The 18,468-nt window shown below is 37.7% G+C and overlaps 1 protein-coding gene across 1 annotated transcript in view; it reads left to right on the top strand.

Moving 5' to 3' along the window:
* MGA (MAX dimerization protein MGA) overlaps positions 1-18,468 on the top strand; it is a 100,996-nt gene that overhangs the window by 15,912 nt on the left and 66,616 nt on the right. Inside the window, 3 exon segments of the mRNA XM_043555596.1 lie at positions 13,543-14,491; positions 15,289-15,367; positions 15,485-15,580. Of these exon segments, the coding sequence (XP_043411531.1) occupies positions 13,543-14,491; positions 15,289-15,367; positions 15,485-15,580 (1,124 nt within the window).

Genomic DNA, 18,468 nt, shown 5'->3' with positions numbered 1-18,468 from the left:
GGCTCCGAGCTGTCAGCACAGAACCCGACGCGGCCTCAAACTCACGAACCGTGAGATCATGACCTGAGCTGAAGTCGGGTGCTCAACCAACTGAGCCACCCAGGCACCCCAGTTCTTTTCAAATTCTTAAGTTAAACTTGAAATTTCTCAGTTTACTTAGACACGCACACACTTTTCATCTAATTAACATAAAATTTTTTTTGTCTCCTGAATACTATCTTGAGTTGCTCTTGTCTGCCTTTGTCAATCTGAACTAGTTCTCTGAGACTGTAAAGGTTTGGGATTTCACTTTGCTGTCATCCTATTGACTCTTCATTTAACATTGTTTTATATAGGTCCTCCTATTTCCTGTATCTTCAGTTGTCTCTATTGCTTTGTGTTCTCTTTTTTTTGGTCAAGTACATCTTTTTGTTCCCTCAGAAAGAATGTATGGTATGTAGAATTTTGGAATATTTAAATAAAATCACTTCTGATGGAAATAGTAGTGTCCTTTCAACTTGCTTTGCCCTTTTCAACCCTTAGTTTTCTTCTTGCATGGTGAAAAGTAACTTTGTTATATCCTCCTGCTTTATATATTTGGTTGGGTATAGAGTTCTTTGCTTGAAAACGTGTTCTTGTGTTCCAGTTACCTGTTGAGAAGGTTTTTTTTTTTTAATTTTATTTTTTACTTTAAAAAATTTACATCCAAATTAGTTAGCATATAGTGCAACAATGATTTCAGTAGATTCCTTAATGCCCCTTACCCATTTAGCCCATCCCCCCTCCCACAACCCCTCCAGCAACTCCTCCAGTAACCCTCAGTTTGTTCTCCATATTTATGAGTTTCTTCTGTTGTGCCCCCCTCCCTGTTTTTATATTATTTTTGTTTCCCTTCTCATGTTCATTTGTTTTGTCTCTTAAAGTCCTCATATGAGTGAAGTCATATGATTTTTGTCTTTCTCTGACTGACTGATTTCACTTAGCATAATACCCTCCAGTTCCATCCACGTAGTTGCAAATGGCAAGATTACATTCTTGTTGATTGCCGAGTAATACTCCATTGTGTGTGTGTGTGTGTGTGTGTATATATATATATATATATATATATATATACACATTGTATATATATATACACCACATCTTTATCCATTCATCCATCGATGGACATTTGGGCTCTTTCCATACTTTGGCTATTGTTGATAGTGCTGCTATCAACATGGGGGTGCATGTGTCCCTTCGAAACAGCATACCTGTATCCCGTGGATAAATGCCCAGTAGTGCAATTGCTGGGTCATAGGGTAGTTCTATTTTTAGTTTTTTGAGGAACCTCCATACTGTTTTCCAGAGCGGCTGCACCAGCTTGCATTCTCAGAGGTTTTTTTTAGTAAGCTCTGTGCCCAGTGTAGGGCTTGAACTAACAACCCCAAGATCAAAAGTCTCATGCTCTAGGAACTGAGCCTGCCAGTCCCCCCCAACCCCCGCCTTGAGAAGTTTGATGTCCTTTTGATTCCTGGTCCTTTCATGCTCTTAACATCTTTTGTTGATCTCTCATATTATGAAATTTCACATTGATAAGCTTTGGTGTGGTTCTCATTGTTGTGTGCTGTGTTTTTTCAATCAAATTCATGTTCTTTAGTTGTAGGAACATATTTAGTATTATTATTCTGGTAAATTTTCCACTTCAGGTTTTCGGTTGGATGTTCAATCTCCTGGATTACTTTATATGGTCTTTTTTTTTTTCTTCCCCTGTCATTATCTTTTTGCTCTACTTTACATGAGGTTTTCTTGATTTAATATCTAACTTACTGAAGGCTTTTTTTTTTTTTTTTTTTTACATTTTATTTATTTTTGAGAGAGAGAGAGAGAGACCGAGAACAAGTAGGGGAAAGGCAGAGAGAGAGGGAGATACAGAATCCAAAGCAGGCTCCACACTCTCAGCTGTCAGCACAGAGCCTGATGCGGGGCTCCAGCTTGCAACTGTGAGATCGTGACCTGATCCGAAGTCCGACGCTTAACCAACTGAGCCACTCAGGGGCCCCACTTACTGAAGTTTTTATTACAATCATGATTACAACCATGTTATGGTTTCTTCAGTCGGTTGAGCGTCCGACTTCAGCTCAAGTCATGGTCTCAACGGTTTGTGAGTTTGAGCCCCATGTCAAGCTCTGTGCTGACAGCTTGGAGCCTAGAGCCTGCTTCAGATTCTGTGCCTCCCTCTCTGTCTGCCCCAACCCACTCACATTCTGTCTCTGTCTCTCTCAAAAATAAACATTAAAAAAAATCAGATTTCTATTATTTTTAAAAATTTTATTATTTAAAAACAATTTTTCTTAAAGTTTATTTTTGAGAAAGAGAGAGAGAGAGCATGAGTGGGGGTCGGGGGGAGAGGCACAGAATCCAAAGCAGGCTCCAGACTCTGAGCTGTTAGCACAGAGCTGGACTTGGGGCTCGAACTCATGAACCTTGATATCGTGACCTGTGCCAAAGTTGAACGCTTAACTGATTGAGCCACCCAGGAGCCCCTGATTTTTCTTTTTTTAAGCTTATTTATTTATTTTGAGAGAGAGAAAAAATCTCAAGAAGGCTCCCCAGTGTCAGCACCGTGCCTGATGTGGGCTCCAGCTCAAGAACTGTAGGATCATGACCTGAACCGAAATTGAGTCAGTTGCTTAATGAGCCACAAGCACCCTAGGTTTCAATTTCTTAATTTCTTTCTTTTTTTCTTTCTTTCTTTCTTTCTTTCTTTCTTTCTTTCTTTCTTTCTTTCTTTCTTTCTTTCTTTCTTTTTCTTCTTTTCTTTTCTTTTCTTTCTTTATTTATTTTGGGAGAGACAGAAACAGCGTGAGTGGGGGAGAGGCAGAGGAGGGAGGGGGTAGAGAGAGAATCCCAAGCATGCTCTTCACTGCCAGCACAGAGCCTGATGTGGGGCTTGAACCCATGAGATCATGATCTAAGCCAAAACCAAGTGCTGAACGTTTAACCAACTGAGCCACCCAGGCACCCTAACCCAGATTTCAGTTTCTAGGAGCTCTTTGTTTTCTTCTGCATTTTACATTTCCTTTTTCCAGTGGATTTCTTTTTTCTGTTAATCTAATAACCAGTTTTGTGGAAGGCATTATGTTATAGTTTCTTCTAAGGTGCATCAGTAGTTACCTGTACATATGTTTATAATAGCATCTATTAAGGAACATGTTGTCTCCTTGTATGTCTCCTGTACTGGTGTGTAAATTCCTTGAATGTAGTGACTGTGCTTTATTTGTTTTGGCAATAATCCCTGTGCCCAAGAAAATATAATAGCATGTTTTAGGTGCTCAGTAAATGTTGACTGAGTTTTATCTGTAGCACTTATAGCTTTTTAAATGTGTTTCAGAGTGATGGCACATATCCTATTTATTTGTTGCATTGATTATTATCAAAAAAGTAATCCTTTTTTTTAAATTGTACAAATTGTTGGTTTTGCTTATATTCTTGCTTAAATAATCTTTCACCTAATTTATTTGGATAGAGGCTTTTTAGAAGTATGAAATTTCAGGGTTCTTTGCAAAATCCTCCCACCAAGACAAATTTTCATGCATTATGCATAAAGTTTTTATTGGAAGATAAGGAGAGATCCTTTCTGAGAACCTTTCTAACTGAACAAGTTTAATTTCCCAGGAAAATGTGAAAGCAATTACTGCAGTAACAGCCAACATCTAGCTTCATAAAGTTCTCTGCTACTGAAAACAAAATTCAGGTGGTGTGACTAAGGGAAAAGAAAATACAGATTTTTTTTCTACATCGTGGAAGTTATTATCTTGAAATTGAAGATAGAGAACTTTCATTAAATGTTAATCCTCAATTAATTGATAGAGAATGACGTTTTTATATGAATTTATTTAAAAATTGACATAACAGGAAAAGGAAAAAGAGGGCTTGTTTTGCTTATTAGCCTTTTAAAAAAAGATGAAGGAAACTGGATTGCAAAATTATAAATTTGTTAAAAAGCCTTGAGTTGTCCCTTAAAACGGGTGGATTTTATTTCTTGTGCTTTTGATTTTAGCCATTCTGATAGGTGTGAGGTGATAAGTTTATGGCTTTGATGTACATTTCCCTGATGATTTGTGATGTTGAACATTTTTCTTGTGTTGGCCATCTGTAGGTTTTCTTTGGAAAAATGTCAGTTCCTGTTCTCTGCCCACTTTTAATTGGATTATTACTATTTTTTTAGTGTTGACTTGTAAAAGTTCTGTATATATTTTGAGTATTAACCCCTAATTGGGTATATTGTTTGCAAATATCCTCTCCCATTCTGTAGGTTGTCTTTTTATTTTGTTGATAATTTCCTTTGTTGTGCAAAAGCTCTTTATCTTGGTGTAGTCCCAGTAGTTTAATTTTGCTTTTGTTTCCCTTACCAACTGAGATGTATCTAGAAAAATGTTTCTGAGATGATGTCAAAGAGATAACTGCTTGTGTTTGTTTTCCTCTAGCAATTTTATGGTTTCAGGCCTCACATTTAGGTCTTTGTTTTGAGTTTATTTTTGTGTATGGTGTAAGAAAGTGTTTCAAGAAATTAGTGTTGGTGAGGATACACAGACAAAGGATCCCTTGTGCACTGTTGATGGGAATGTATGCTGGTGCAGCCACTCTGGAACACAGTATGGAGTTTGTAAAAAAAAATTTTTTTAATAGGATTATCACATGATCCCTTAATCCTTTTATTGGAGGATTACCCCCCAAAATTGGATTACCCCTCCAAAAATGAAAATACTAATTTCAACAGATATGTGCTACCCCTATGTTTATTGCAGCATTACTTAACAGTAGCTAAGATATGGAAAGAACTCAAGTGTCCATTCAAAGATGAATGGATAAAGATGTAAATACATACAATGGAATATTATTCAGCCATAAAAAAGTATGAAATTGTGCCATTTGCAATAACAAGGATGGATCTAGAGTATATAAAGCTAAGTGAAATAAATCAGGGAAAGAAAATATATGATTTCACTCAAAATTTAAGAAAGAGAATTTCACAAAAGAATATAGAAGGAAAAAAACCCTAAAAACCAGACTCTTAAATATAGAGAACAAACTGGTGGTTGCCAAGGAGAGGTTAGTGGCAGGAAGGGTAAAATAGATGAAGGAAATTTGAAAAAAGGTGTGGATTTTATGTTACATAATTTATAAATAAAGCTGTTAAACAGGTAAAGAAAAAGCCATTTTTCACCACTTAAGTGAAATTTTTGCAAGGGAGAAGTTCAGACAACTTCAGACTTCAGACAGATGTTCAGACAGAGCTTGGCTTGGGATTCTCTCTCTCTCTCTCTCTCTCTCTCTCTCTCTCTCTCTCTGCCCCTCCCCCACCTGCACTGTTTCTGTGTCTCTCAAAAATAATTCTATAAGCTTAAAAAATAAATTGTAAACTGTTGTATTCTCCCAGGTTTGTGCAAGATTATTCATTATGTGTTAAATTTCATCAGGGAATCCATTGAGTTTTCATTTTTGGCAGGTTTCAAATCACAAATTCAGTTTCTCTTTTCTGTTTCATTGACCCCCCCCCCATTTTTATTTCCTTTTTTTTACTTGCTTTTGGTTTAATTTGCCCGTGTTACATTAGAATGGGGGTTAGCTGACTAAGACCTCGAGAACCATACCTAGCCTGCCATTTATTTTATATCGCCTGCAAACTAAGATTTTTATATTTTTAAATAGGGAAAAAGTAAAAGAAGAGTAATATTTTGTCACCTGTGAAAACGAAATAGAATGCAAATTTTGGTGTCCATGATTTGGAATCCAGTTGTGCTTACTTGTTTACATATTGTCTGTGTTTCTTTTATGTTACAGTAGCAGAGTTGAATAGTTGTAACAGATTGTATGGACCTCAAAGCCTAACATTTTTACTATCTAGCACTTCACAAAAAAGTTTATCAACCCCTGACTGTTATAATTGATTTAGACCTTTTATTTAAAGATATAAAATTTCCTCTGAGCATTGGTTTAGGTACCTTCTGCAAATTTTGGTATGTTGTATTGATACTTAGTATCGATTTATAGCTTGAGTCTCTTGTTAGAGAACATGTAACTTAAAACCTTTGAAAAAAAAAACCTTTGAAATACAAATTTATCATATCTTTGCTTTATTGTCTAGCATATGATTAGTTTTGGTTAATACTAAGTGCACTCTTGGGGCCCCTTGGGTGGCTAAGTTGGTTAAGTGACTTTGGCTGAGGTCATGATTTTGTGGTTCATGAGTTCTAGTCCCATGTCAGGCTCTGTGCTGACAGCTCAGAGCCTGGAGCCTGCTTCAGATTCTGTGTCTCCCTCTCTTTCTGCCACTCCCCTGCTTGCTTGCTCTCTTTCTCTCTCTCTTTCAAAAATAAATAAACATTAAAAAAATACTAAGTACACGCTTGAAAATTTATGTATTACGTAGTGTTTGGTAGTTTTCTCAGGTAAGTATGACAGTATTGTTCATTTCTTCTTTCTCCTTAATTGTCTGTTTGTCCGTATGTCCTATCGGTTACCGAGAAAGGTGTGTTAAAATCTCCCACCAAAGTCATGTACTTGTCTGTTTTTCTTTTCAGTACTAAAAATTTTTTGCTTCAAGTATCTTGAAGCTATATGATAAGGTATATATACTTTAGGATTCTTGTCTTTTGGATGAGTTGAATCCATAAAACTTTTACAAGGTTCCTCTTTATCTTTGATGATAATTATTTTTAAAGTCTACTTTGATGTTATTGAGCCACATTGGCTTTCTCATTTTGTTGACCTGACTTATCTTTTCCCTTCTTCCACTTTGAATCTGTCTCTGTCTGTCCTTATATTCAAATTGTGTGTGTGTGTGTTTAAACAGCTTATAGTTGGAACTTTTTGTTCACTGTTAAAATCTTTTGACTTTTATTTAGGATATTTTGTTCACTTACATTTATTTTTATCACTAATATGGCTAGTTTTTAAGTATTACATCTTGACAATTCCATTTTTAGAAGTGGTTTTATTAGTCTGCTCAGGTTGACATAACAAAATAGCATCAACTGTGGCTTAAACAGTGAAAATTAGTTTTCCAGCAGTTCTGGAGAATGGTTTGGAACCAAGAGAATGGTTTGGCAGGGTTCTATTTCTTTTGAAAGCTCTCATCCTGGCTTGTACATCGCTGCCTTCCAGCTTTGTCCTAATGTAGTGTGGGGAGAGATCTTTCCCTATCTTTATGACATTATTTAACTTTAATTACATCTTCAAGACTATGTACAATCATATTGGGAGTTAGAACTTTAACATAAGAATTTGAGAGGGACACAGTTCAGTGCATTGCAGTGTTTGTAAAGATTATAGTGTGTGTCCTTATTTTAAAAGTGGAATTCAGGGGCGCCTGGGTGGCGCAGTCGGTTAAGCGTCCGACTTCAGCCAGGTCACGATCTCGCGGTCCGTGAGTTCGAGCCCCGCGTCGGGCTCTGTGCTGACTGCTCAGAGCCTGGAGCCTGTTTCCGATTCTGTGTCTCCCTCTCTCTCTGCCCCTCTCCCGTTCATGCTCTGTCTCTCTCTGTCCCAAAAATAATAAACGTTGAAAAAAAAAAAAATTAAAAAAAAAAAAAAAAAAGTGGAATTCAATTATAACAGGACTTGGAGAGCTAATTATAAGCATAGTTCTTATAATTTGTGTCTTTGTATATATGTTATAAATTCCTCAAACACTGTTACTTTATTTGCTTTAAGCAGTCAGTAGTCCTTTAAAGAACAAATGTTTTATATTTACTCACATCTATTTTTCATTCATTCTTGGATCCATTTTCACATTGGTTCATTTCCTGTCCATTCAAAGAACTTCCGTTAGTGTATATTTTTAACTTCCTAAAAATTGAGATTAACTCACTGCCATAAAATTCACTCTTATATTTATTTATTTTTTTAATTAGAGAGAGAACTTGAGCTGGGGAGAGGGGCAGGGTGGGGGGGGGAGAGAGTGAGAGAGAGCATGCGCACGTGCGTGCGAATATTTCAAACAGGCACCACTCTCAGCATGGAACCTGACGTGGGGCTTGATCATGACTGTCAAAATCAAGAGTTGAACTTGGACGCTTAACCTTACGAGCCACCTGGGTGCCCCAAAATTCACCCTTTTAAAGTGTACAGTTTAGTGATTTTAGTATACTCAGTAGAATTGTACAGCCATGACCAGATACTTTGGGACATTTTCATCACCCCAAAAAGAAAACTCCTTGCCCTCTGTTAGTCATCACACCCCATTTTTTTTTTGCATCCCCTCCTCAACCCCACCTCATCCACACACAACTGTCCCCATTTTGTCTATATGGATTTGTCTGTTTTGGACATTCATATAAGTAGAATTATATAATATGTGTGGTCTTTTATTTAGCATAACATTTTGAAGGTTCATCCATGTTGGTGTGTGTCTATGCTTCATTTCTTTTATCTCTGAATGATAATCTTGTATGGGTATAGCACATTTTACTTAATTCACTCATCAGTTCATAGACATTAAGGCTATTTCCACTTTTTAATTTTTATTTTTTAGTTAATTTTAAAAATTTTTTATTTTTACTAAAAAATTTTAAGTTTATTTCAAGAGATATGGTGGGGGAGGGGCAGTGAGAGAGGGAGAGAAAATCCCAAGGAGAGGCTCTGTGCTATCCTTGTAGAGCTAAACATGGGACTTGAACTCCCAAACAGTGAGATCATTACTATGAGATCAAGAGTCACATGCTTAACTGAGCCACCCAGGTGCCCCCTACTTTTTAGCTACTATGAATAACATAAGCCCATTCTTTACCCACTGTATTGTTTTGGCACCTTCGGCAGTTGAAAATCACTTAATATAAATGTGCAGTTCATTACTAGACTCTGAATTAAGTTCATTTGAGCTCTGTGTTTAGTCTTATGCCGGTATTGTCACACTGTTATGTTTATTATAGCTTTGATAGTGAGTTTTGAAATTGGGAAATACAAGTTTTAGAGAACTTCATTCATATTTGTCAAGATTTTTGGGGTTATTTTGAGATCCTTGCATTTTCATATGAAATGTAAGATCAGCTTTTGGATTTTTATACAAGTTCCAGGTGGGATTTTGATAGGAATTGTGTTGAAGCTGTGGATCGCCTTTTAGGGAGTACTGCTGTTGTACCAATATTAGGTCTTATAGTGCATACACACAGGATATTTTTTTTTTATTAAAGTTGTCTTTAATTTTTTCCAAAAGTGTTTTTTAGTTTTCTTTGTACAGGTTTTATACTTTTTGGTTCAGTTTATTTCTAAGTAATTTAATCTTGCTGCTTCTATTGTAAATGTAAATGGAATTTTTTTCTCTTGCATTTGTGATATTTGTTTCTCATTTGTAGAAATAATGTCTGTCGGTGTATTAGTTTTGGATCTTGTAGTTTTACTAAACTCATTTATTAGTTCCAGTAGTGTTTTAGCGGTTTTCTTAGTATTTTCTACATACAAGATAATGTCATCTGTGAATAGAGAATTTCACTTTTTCCTTTTCAGTCTGGATATTTTTTATTTGTTTCTTTCCTGATCACCCTGGTAGAGGCCTTCAGCACAATTGAGTCTAAGTTGCAAGAGCTAACATCCTTATCTTGTTTCTGACCTTAGGAGGCAGTAGTTCTTGTACAGTCTGACTTGTTTCAGCTGTTAGAAAATGTCTTTATCTTTGAAGTCTTCTTTTGTTGGATACAGAACATTAGGTTGATTCTTTCATTACTTTATGATGGGTATCAGTCTATTGTTTTCTGACTTAAATTGTTTTTGGTAAATAGCTCATCTTACTGTTGTTTCTCTACCATAACGTGTCATTTTTCCTCTGATGTTTGTAAGGTTTTTCTCTTGATCTTTAATTTTTGGCAGCCTCCTCCTTACGCGCCTAGGTATGGCTTTCTGAAAGCCATTGTATTTATTCTTCTTGGCATTGGCTGAGCTTCTTGGATCTGTGGGTTAAAACTTTCACTATTGGAATATTTTTTTTTAATTTTTTTTTTTTAACGTTTATTTTTGAGACAGAGACAGAGCATGAACAGGGGAGGAGCAGAGAGAGAGGGAGACACAGAATCTGAAACAGGCTCCAGCTGTCAGCACAGAGCCCAACGCGGGGTTCGAACTCACAGACCGTGAGATCATGACCTGAGCCGAAGTCGGCCGCCTAACCGACCAAGCCACCCACGCGCCCCAACTTTTGGAATATTTTTGTTCTTTTTTCTCTCCAAATGCTTTCCTTTCTTAATGCCTCTTAAAAAGTGCAATTACTGGTATGTTAGGTCATTTGATGTTGTCCCTCAGATTTTTGACCCCCCCTTTTTTGGTATCCTTTTTTTTTTTTTTTTTTTTAAATATTTATTTATTTTTGAGACAGCACGAGTGGAGGAGGGCTAGTGAGAGTGAGGGAGACACAGAATCTGGAGCAGGCTCCAGGCCCCGAGCTGCCAGCGCAGAGCCCGATGTGGGGGCTCAAACCCACAAACCACAAGATCATGACCTGAGTCAAAATCAAGAGTCAGATGCTTAGCCCACTGTACCATCCAGACCCCCTTAGGTGATTTGCTTAATAAATTTCAGCTCATTCATGGATTCAGATGTGTTAAGGAAAGGATTGTGCTCCTCTGTGATAGGAACTTGGAATCTAAGTGCTGGGAGATTGTAGGTTCTCATTTTCAGGCCAGCTTCTGCATCACCACTTGTTATTCTGGGGGCGGGGGTGGGGTGGGGGGGGTGGTAATTGGTAGGAATAAGGACTAGTTTTCTGTTTGGGTTTCTCTAGATTCTAGTCTGCCCATTCTCAGGCATTGAAAGTTTGACTAGTTCCTCTGTGTCAGACTAAAGGTCCTTTGTGTATGACTGCTTTTTTTCTTCCTTCACTTTTGCTTCAGGCAGTGTAAATGGTACTCAGGGTTGAAAGCAGTAGTAATCTGCGGGTCTCCTAGAGAAGGCTGGTCCCTGTCTAGAATTTAGTTTATTTGCATTTGTGACTGTAGGTCTTCATTGCCTTTGAAGAAGAAGAAAAAGATTTTTTTTTAATTTATCTGGTGTTTTCTAATTGTTAAGACACAACTGATTATCTTTGTAATCTTCTGCATTCTCACTGGAAGTGGAAGTCTTCCACTGAAGCATTTTTGAGTAAGGTCAAACGATCTTAAGTTGTGCAAGAAATGAATAACTGTACATTGTTTTATGGTTGCTTTTGTGTATTTGAGATAAATGAAAAATTTTACCAAGATAAGTGACTCTAATTGGATTAGTGAGTAGTATTAACATGTCCTCAAGATACATTGGTACAATTTATATGCTTTCATTGCATATAGGAAGGGGAAAGTAAAAAGATGAATTTTTTTTTTTTTGTGATGAATTATAAACACTGAATTTACCTGGGTCGAATGTACTTGACTTCAGCTACCCTAACCTTTTATTTAGGAAGAGTTAATGGTTGATTCATTACATTGAAAGTGAGTTTTTCCGTTTCAAAGTTGAAAATAACCTGGCAACAACATTGTGAATATACTAAAAAGTACTGCTGGCTTGTACATTATTAAATGGTTAAAATGTTATGTTTTTTTTTTTTTAATTTTAAACATTTATTTATTTTTGACAGAGAGAGAAAGAGAGACAGAGGATGAGCCAGGGAGGGGAAGAGAGAGAGAGAGGGAGACACAGAATCCGAAGCAGGCTCAAGGCTCTGAGCTGTTAGCACAGAGCCCGACGCAGGGCTCGAAGCAAGATCATGACCTGAGCCGAAGTCGGACGCTCAACTGACTGAGCCACCCAGACGCCCCTGTTTTATGTTTTTTTTTAAATATTTTATTTTTTAGTAATCTCTACACCCAACATGAGGCTTGAGCTTAAAACCCCAAGATGAAGAGTCACATGCTCTATCAGCTGAGCCAGCCATGCTCCCTGTTATGTTTTATGTTTTATGAATTTTATCCCAAAACAAATCAAGCAGAGTACTTCCCTGTTGTTTATTGCAATTCTTTTTTTTTTTTTTTTCCTTTTAAGAGAGACCGTGCCAGTGGAGGGGTAGGGGGGAACAGAGGGAGAGGGAGAGAGTGAGGGAATCTTAAGCAGTCTGCACACCCAGGATGGAGCCTGATGTGGGACTTGATCTAACATCCCTGAGATGATGACATGAACTGAAATCAGGAGTTGGACGATCAACGGACTGAGCCACCCAGTTGCCCCCATGTCGCAATTCCTTTTTTTTTTTTTTTTTTTTTTAAGTTTATTTATTTTGAGAGGGAGAGCATGTGCATGGGCACAAGTAGGGTCAGGGCAGAGAGAGGAGAGAGAATCTCAGGCAGGCTCCTCACTGTTAGCACAGAGCCTGATGCTAGGCTTGAACTCAGGAACCATGAGATTGTGACCTTTGCTGAAGTCAGATTCTTAAAGTGACTGAACCACCCCAGGTGCCCCCTATATTGTGATTCTTTATTTATTTATTTATTTATTTATTTAAAATTTTTTTTTCAACGTTTATTTATTTTTAAGACAGAGAGAGACAGCATGAACGGGGGAGGGGCAGAGAGAGAGGGAGACACAGAATCGGAAGCAGGCTCCAGGTTCTGAGCCATCAGCCCAGAGCCTGACGCGGGGCTCGAACTCACGCACTGCGAGATCGTGACCTGGCTGAAGTCGGACGCTCAACTGACTGCGCCACCCAGGCGCCCCTCTTTTTTTATTTTTAATTTTATTTTTAGTTTTGAGAGAGAGAGAGAGAGAGAGAGAGAGAGAGAGAGAGAGAGAGAGAGACTGAGCATGAGTGGGGGAGGAGCAGAGACAGAGGGAGACGCAGAGTCCAAAGCAGGCTCTAGGTTCTAAGGTGTCAGCGCAGATCCCAATGTGAGGCTTGAACCCACAAAATGTGAGATCGTGACGTGAGCCTAAGTTGGATACTTAACCAGCTGAGCCATCCAGCTGCCCCACATTTCTTTCTTTTTTTTTTTTTTTTCAATGTTTGTATAATTTTGAGAGGGTACACGTGAACGGGGGAGGGGCAGAGAGAGGTGGGGAGACAGAGGATCCAGAGTGGGCTCTGTGCTGAGAGCACAGGGCCCATCCAGTTGGTGGCTCAAACTCATGATAATGGGGCTTGAAATCACGAACTGTGAAATAATGACCTGAGCCGAAACCAAAGAGTTGGACGTTTAACGGACTGAGCCACCCAGGCACCCCCCCCTCCCCGCCCCATATTGCAGTTCTTAATTGTAGTGGACACTGGTTTGCTCTTTATTGTCAGTGGTTAATTGATGTGTCGATTAGTTCTAGAATTTAATTTTGGGTCAGTGCCAGCTGACTTTCAAAATTGAGTGTATTTGAAAAATAAGTGTTATATCTGAGTTTTGATTTAGTGATACTGTACTCATTTTTATATATTTTTTATGAGAAATTGATGAAAGTTGTAAAAGTGTGATGGTGGTAAACTGCTTTTGAGAATCTTGTTAAGTTACACTTTTGTTTTTTTTGATGAATGGCTCATAAAATCTTATGTGTTGCTTGGTTTCCAGTAGTCTCTCTTTTTTACTCCTGAGTCTTACTGATAATTTTGCCCTTTTTAACCTCCCTCCCCTGTCTCTTCAGTCTTGTTGCCAACAATTTTGAAGACGGCTCCCATGTAACATCACCATTAGACCCGGATGGAAACTTCAATGTTGTTATTAAAGAGGAACCTGTAGATGATTATGAGTATGAGCTTGCTGAGTGCCCAGAAGGGGTAACTGTAAAACAAGAAGAGACAGATGAAGAAACAGATGTATACTCAAACAGTGATGATGATCCTATATTAGAGAAACAGCTAAAGAGACACAATAAAGTTGATAACCTAGAAGCTGACCATCCGTCTTCTAAATGGCTACCCAATAGCCCATCAGGTGTTGCTCAAGCTAAAATGTTCAAGTTAGACGCTGGAAAGATGCCGGTAGTCTATCTGGAGCCCTGTGCTGTCACTAAAAGCACAGTGAAGATTTCTGAGCTCCCTGATAACATACTTTCCACATCTCGAAAAGATAAATCTTCTATACTGACAGAATTAGACTATTTGCCTACATACGTTGAAAATTCCAATGAGACTGACTTCTGCTTAGGCAAGGAATCAGAAAATGATCTTAGAAAACATTCACCAGAACTTGGGGTGGTACAGAAGTATCCCTTACTTAAAGAGCCTCAATGGAAATATCCTGAGATATCGGACAGCACTACCACAGAAAGAATACCTGACAGTTCAAAGAATTCTGCTGGAGACTCATTTTTCGGAAAAGAGGACTTGGGCAGAAGGAGAACAACTATGCTTAAGATTTCAACAGTCACCAAGGTTGTGAATGCTAATCAGAATACCCCTTCAAATGTCTCTGGAAAAAGAGGAAGGCCACGAAAATTGAAACTTTCTAAGGCAGGGAGACCACCTAAAAACGCAGGAAAGTCTTTACCTTCTACAAAGACCACTCCTATAGGTCCTGGGATTACCTTTCCAGATGTGAAGCCTGATCTGGAAGATGTGGATGGTGTTCTCTTTGTTTCCTTTGAATCAAAGGTAAGATCATTTTCAGCTTTCCTTCTAGGCTCAAATAGTGATTCTTGAATTATATACTAGTTGATAAATAACTCAATCTAGTTCTTTCAAATGCAGCTATTAATGTGAGGGTATATGTGTGCGGAGAGGAGTATCTCCAGAATGTTCGGTTTTATTACAAGGCACCACTTAAGATATTTTGTTTGAATGGACTTAAATAATTATGTATACTTAGATCTCAGTTTTTAATTTTTATACTGTGTTTAGCTGGAGTTTAAAAAATCATTGGATCCTTGTGGCATTTACATTATCATGGACTTTAAAAAGCATAAATACATGAAAAGTTGACTAAATGTTTTGGGATACCCCATCCTCTTATACTCATCAATAACAGAGTACCCCTGGAGAACTAAATGTGGTCTTATAAATACTGTTGTCTCACACATGGATAGTTTCTTTATTTTACTCCCAACTCTTCAACTAGATTATTTTTCTTTTAGGTCTTTTTAGGAGACTGGTATTTCAAAATTGGCTTACAGAGATGTTGAATTCTCTTTAGCTGGTCTTTTCCTCTTTCCTTGTTAATTGCTGAGTATGCAATATATATAAACTGTAGGAAATCAGTATGTAAATTGGCATAAACGTCATTTTATGTCAGCTGAGCATATTCAGAGTTTTTGACTTCTTTTTTTCCTTCTGATCATTTAAGTACTATTAGTATAGAACACTTAGAAAATACCAGAAGTATCAAAAAACATTCCTGGTTTACTTTTAAACTTTTAGAAATGATATGAACTTTTTTCTTATTTTAAATATAGGAAGCTCTTGATATTCATGCAGTTGATGGCACAACTGAAGAACCCTCTAGTCTTCAGGCATCAACCACAAATGATCCAGGTATATATAATAGTATAAAAGGAGAGATACTTCCGATTTGGCTCTAGAAATGAAAGATAAAATGTTAGTTTTTCTTTAATATATAGTAGCTTATGTCATTGTTTGTTTTCTGAGTAGGTTGCAGAGCAAGAATTTCCCAGTTGGAAAAGGAATTGATAGAAGATTTGAAGGCCTTGCGGCACAAGCAGGTGATACATCCTGGTCTTCAAGAAGGTAATATTGTCTAAAAAAATACACAAGCCAATTTTCAATTTTGTTCTCTGCTTTCTCTCTCTCTTTCCCTTTTCTCCTTCCCCCTTTTCCCTGTTTTTACTCCTCTCCCCCCATCCTTAATTTCATTTCTTTTAGTGCCTCTCTCAGCTTGTGTTTTTCTCTGATTCTTACTCTTAAGAACATGTCAATATGCTTTTTATCCTAACAAAAATCTTTCCAACTCTGAAGATACTGTCTGTGAAGCATATAATATCTTATGCATGTAAAAAATGTATCATACTAAGAAAGTGTTTTCTTTTCTCTGTCTTATAACTCCATATTTTCTTCCCTCATTCTCATTTGTAAATTTTAGTTGTTTTTGCTTATGTGTGTTTTCTTTTGAGGGCAGGGTTCTACTTATATACTTAGTAATATGTTTAAGTGTGTAAATAGAATACTTTCTCATTGTGTGGCTGTAAACATATTTTGTGTATTTTATGTACTGATTGGGACTTTAAATATTTTACTGTTATATTTTATTGTAATAAATTGTCTTTGGCTTTTATTATGTTGCTTAGTCCTGTATTAAAAAAATTTTTTTTTTTAATGTTTATTTTTGAGAGAGGGAGAGACAGAGTGCAAGCTGGGGAGGGGCAGAGAGAGAGAGGGAGACACAGAATCCGAAGCAGGGTCCAGGCTCCAGGCTCCGAGCTGTCCACACAGAGCCCGACGCGGGGCTCGAACTCATGAACCATGAGATCATGACCGGAGCCGAAGTCAGATGCTCAACCAACTGAGCCACCCAGGCGCCCTTTAATCCTGTATTTTAAGAATGAAATCTACTACAGTAATCCCTCTCGACCCTCTTATGTGCAGTCTCTCTTTCCATGGTTTCACTTACTAGAAGCAGATGATCCTCCTTCTGATGTATCGTCAGAAGGTCATTAGTAACCTAATGTTGTGGTACAGCACCTACCTTATTCACCTCACTTCATCACAATTTATCATCAAACATCATCACAAGAAGAATGTTGAGCACAGTGTATTTTGAGAAAGACCACATCCACATAACTTTTATTCGAGTTTATTGTTATAATTGTTCTATTTTATTGTTGTTTTCTTTTACTGTCCCTAATTTATAAATTAAACTTTATCATAGATATGTATGTATAGGAAAAAACATTGTGTATGTATGTGTGGGTAGGGTTTAGTACTATCCGTGGTTTCAGGCATCCACTGGGGGTCTTGGAATGCATCCCCTGTGGATTAGGAGGGACTACTGTGTATTTATTACCATCATAGTAACTCTGACTTTCCATTTACCCTGTAAGTGAAAGATTGTAAGCCATGCCTCAGTTTTTTAGCTTGTTGTATATCTGATTTTAGGTGTGCTTCTTGGAGTAGTTTATTCAGTTTTTGACTATTAGTTTTCCTTTCAAAGGAGCGTCTAGTTGATTTACATTATATAGCACATCACTTATATGAGAGTCTAAGCATTATATGGTAACAAAATGATTTATGAAATGATCATTCAATTTGTAAATTAGCTCATAATACTTGAAAAACTTCTGCTTTAATATGAAACTCCTTGTGACAGTGTGATCTTAAGGTGTACAAATCTCAATCCAAGTGATAAGGACTAGGTACAGTGGATTTTTAATCGACAGTTACAGTCCAATCATGGTCTTACTGGTAAATAACATTTATTATAATTTATTGTCAGCTTTCATATATTTTTTTAAAGTTTATTTACTGATTTTGTGAGAGGCAGAGAATGCAAGCAGGGGAGGGGCAAAGAGAGAGAGGGGGACAGAGGATCCGAAGTGGGGTATGTGCTGACAGAGTTGCAGGGCTCAAACCCATGAACTGTGAGATCATGACCTGAGCCAAAGTCTGCTTAACTAACTAAGCTACCCAGGCCATACCTGTTGTCAGTTTTCATTTCTGCTGTTATATTTAATATTCTTAATCTCTGTCAGTTAATTTGTCTTTTATCTTTTTTCTTCCTTCTACTTGGATTTTTTTTTTTTTTATTGTTGTTAGTTATGTACTCTGATAATGTATAAATACCTGTCAACCTTACCTTTGTTTTAGTCTTAGTGCTAGAGGTAAGTATATTCAGTGCTACCTGCTGGTCTTTTTGCTTTGGTTTGTTTGCCTATTAATTCCTGGCTGGTTAAGATTTGAGTTTGTTTTTTCCTTCCCTTACATGCATTGTAGTCAAATCTAACGTTTTCTTCTCGGTGTTGGGGGTTCAGAGTCAAATGCTCCTGGAAACTAAGCAGGTTACCCAAATGAAAGAAGCCTCATTTTGTGGATGAGGTTGGACTGTGGCAGTCTAGAGCACAGGTGCCTCTTCTATTTTTTTTTTATAATTTTTTAATATTTATTTATTTGTGAGAGAGAGACAGAGTGTGAGCTGGGGGGGGGGGGTGGTTTGGTGGTGGTGGTGGTGCGGGGTCGGCCAGAGAGAGGGAGACACAGACTCTGAAGCAGGCTCCAGGCTCTCAGCTGTCAGCACAGCCCAACACGGGACTTGAACTCACGAACCGTGAGATCGTGACCTGAGCGGAAGTCAGATGCTTTAACCGACTGAGTCACCCAGGTGCCCCACAGGTGCCTCTTCTAAAGGGGCAGTCCCATCTGTAGATTGTTGTCACATGGGAAGGTTGACCCATTGTTTTCAGAAATTGTCATTCTTCAGTAGACTGAAATCAGCATATTTGTATAATGATGCTCAATTTCTAAATGATAGAAGCTGATGTTAGATTTTTTTTTTTTTACTAGTTAAAAACATTTTTAAGTTTATTTGAGAGAGAGCGCAAGTGCGAGAGAGAGAGTGGGGAAGGGGCAGACAGGGAGAGAGGACATCCCAAGTAGTCTCTGCACTGTCCCCACAGAGACTGATT

Source organism: Prionailurus bengalensis, chromosome B3, assembly GCF_016509475.1.
Source record: "Prionailurus bengalensis isolate Pbe53 chromosome B3, Fcat_Pben_1.1_paternal_pri, whole genome shotgun sequence".
Lineage (NCBI taxonomy): Eukaryota > Metazoa > Chordata > Mammalia > Carnivora > Felidae > Prionailurus > Prionailurus bengalensis.
Note: the sequence above shows the minus strand (reverse complement) of the source record. Positions and strands in the feature narration are given on the sequence as shown.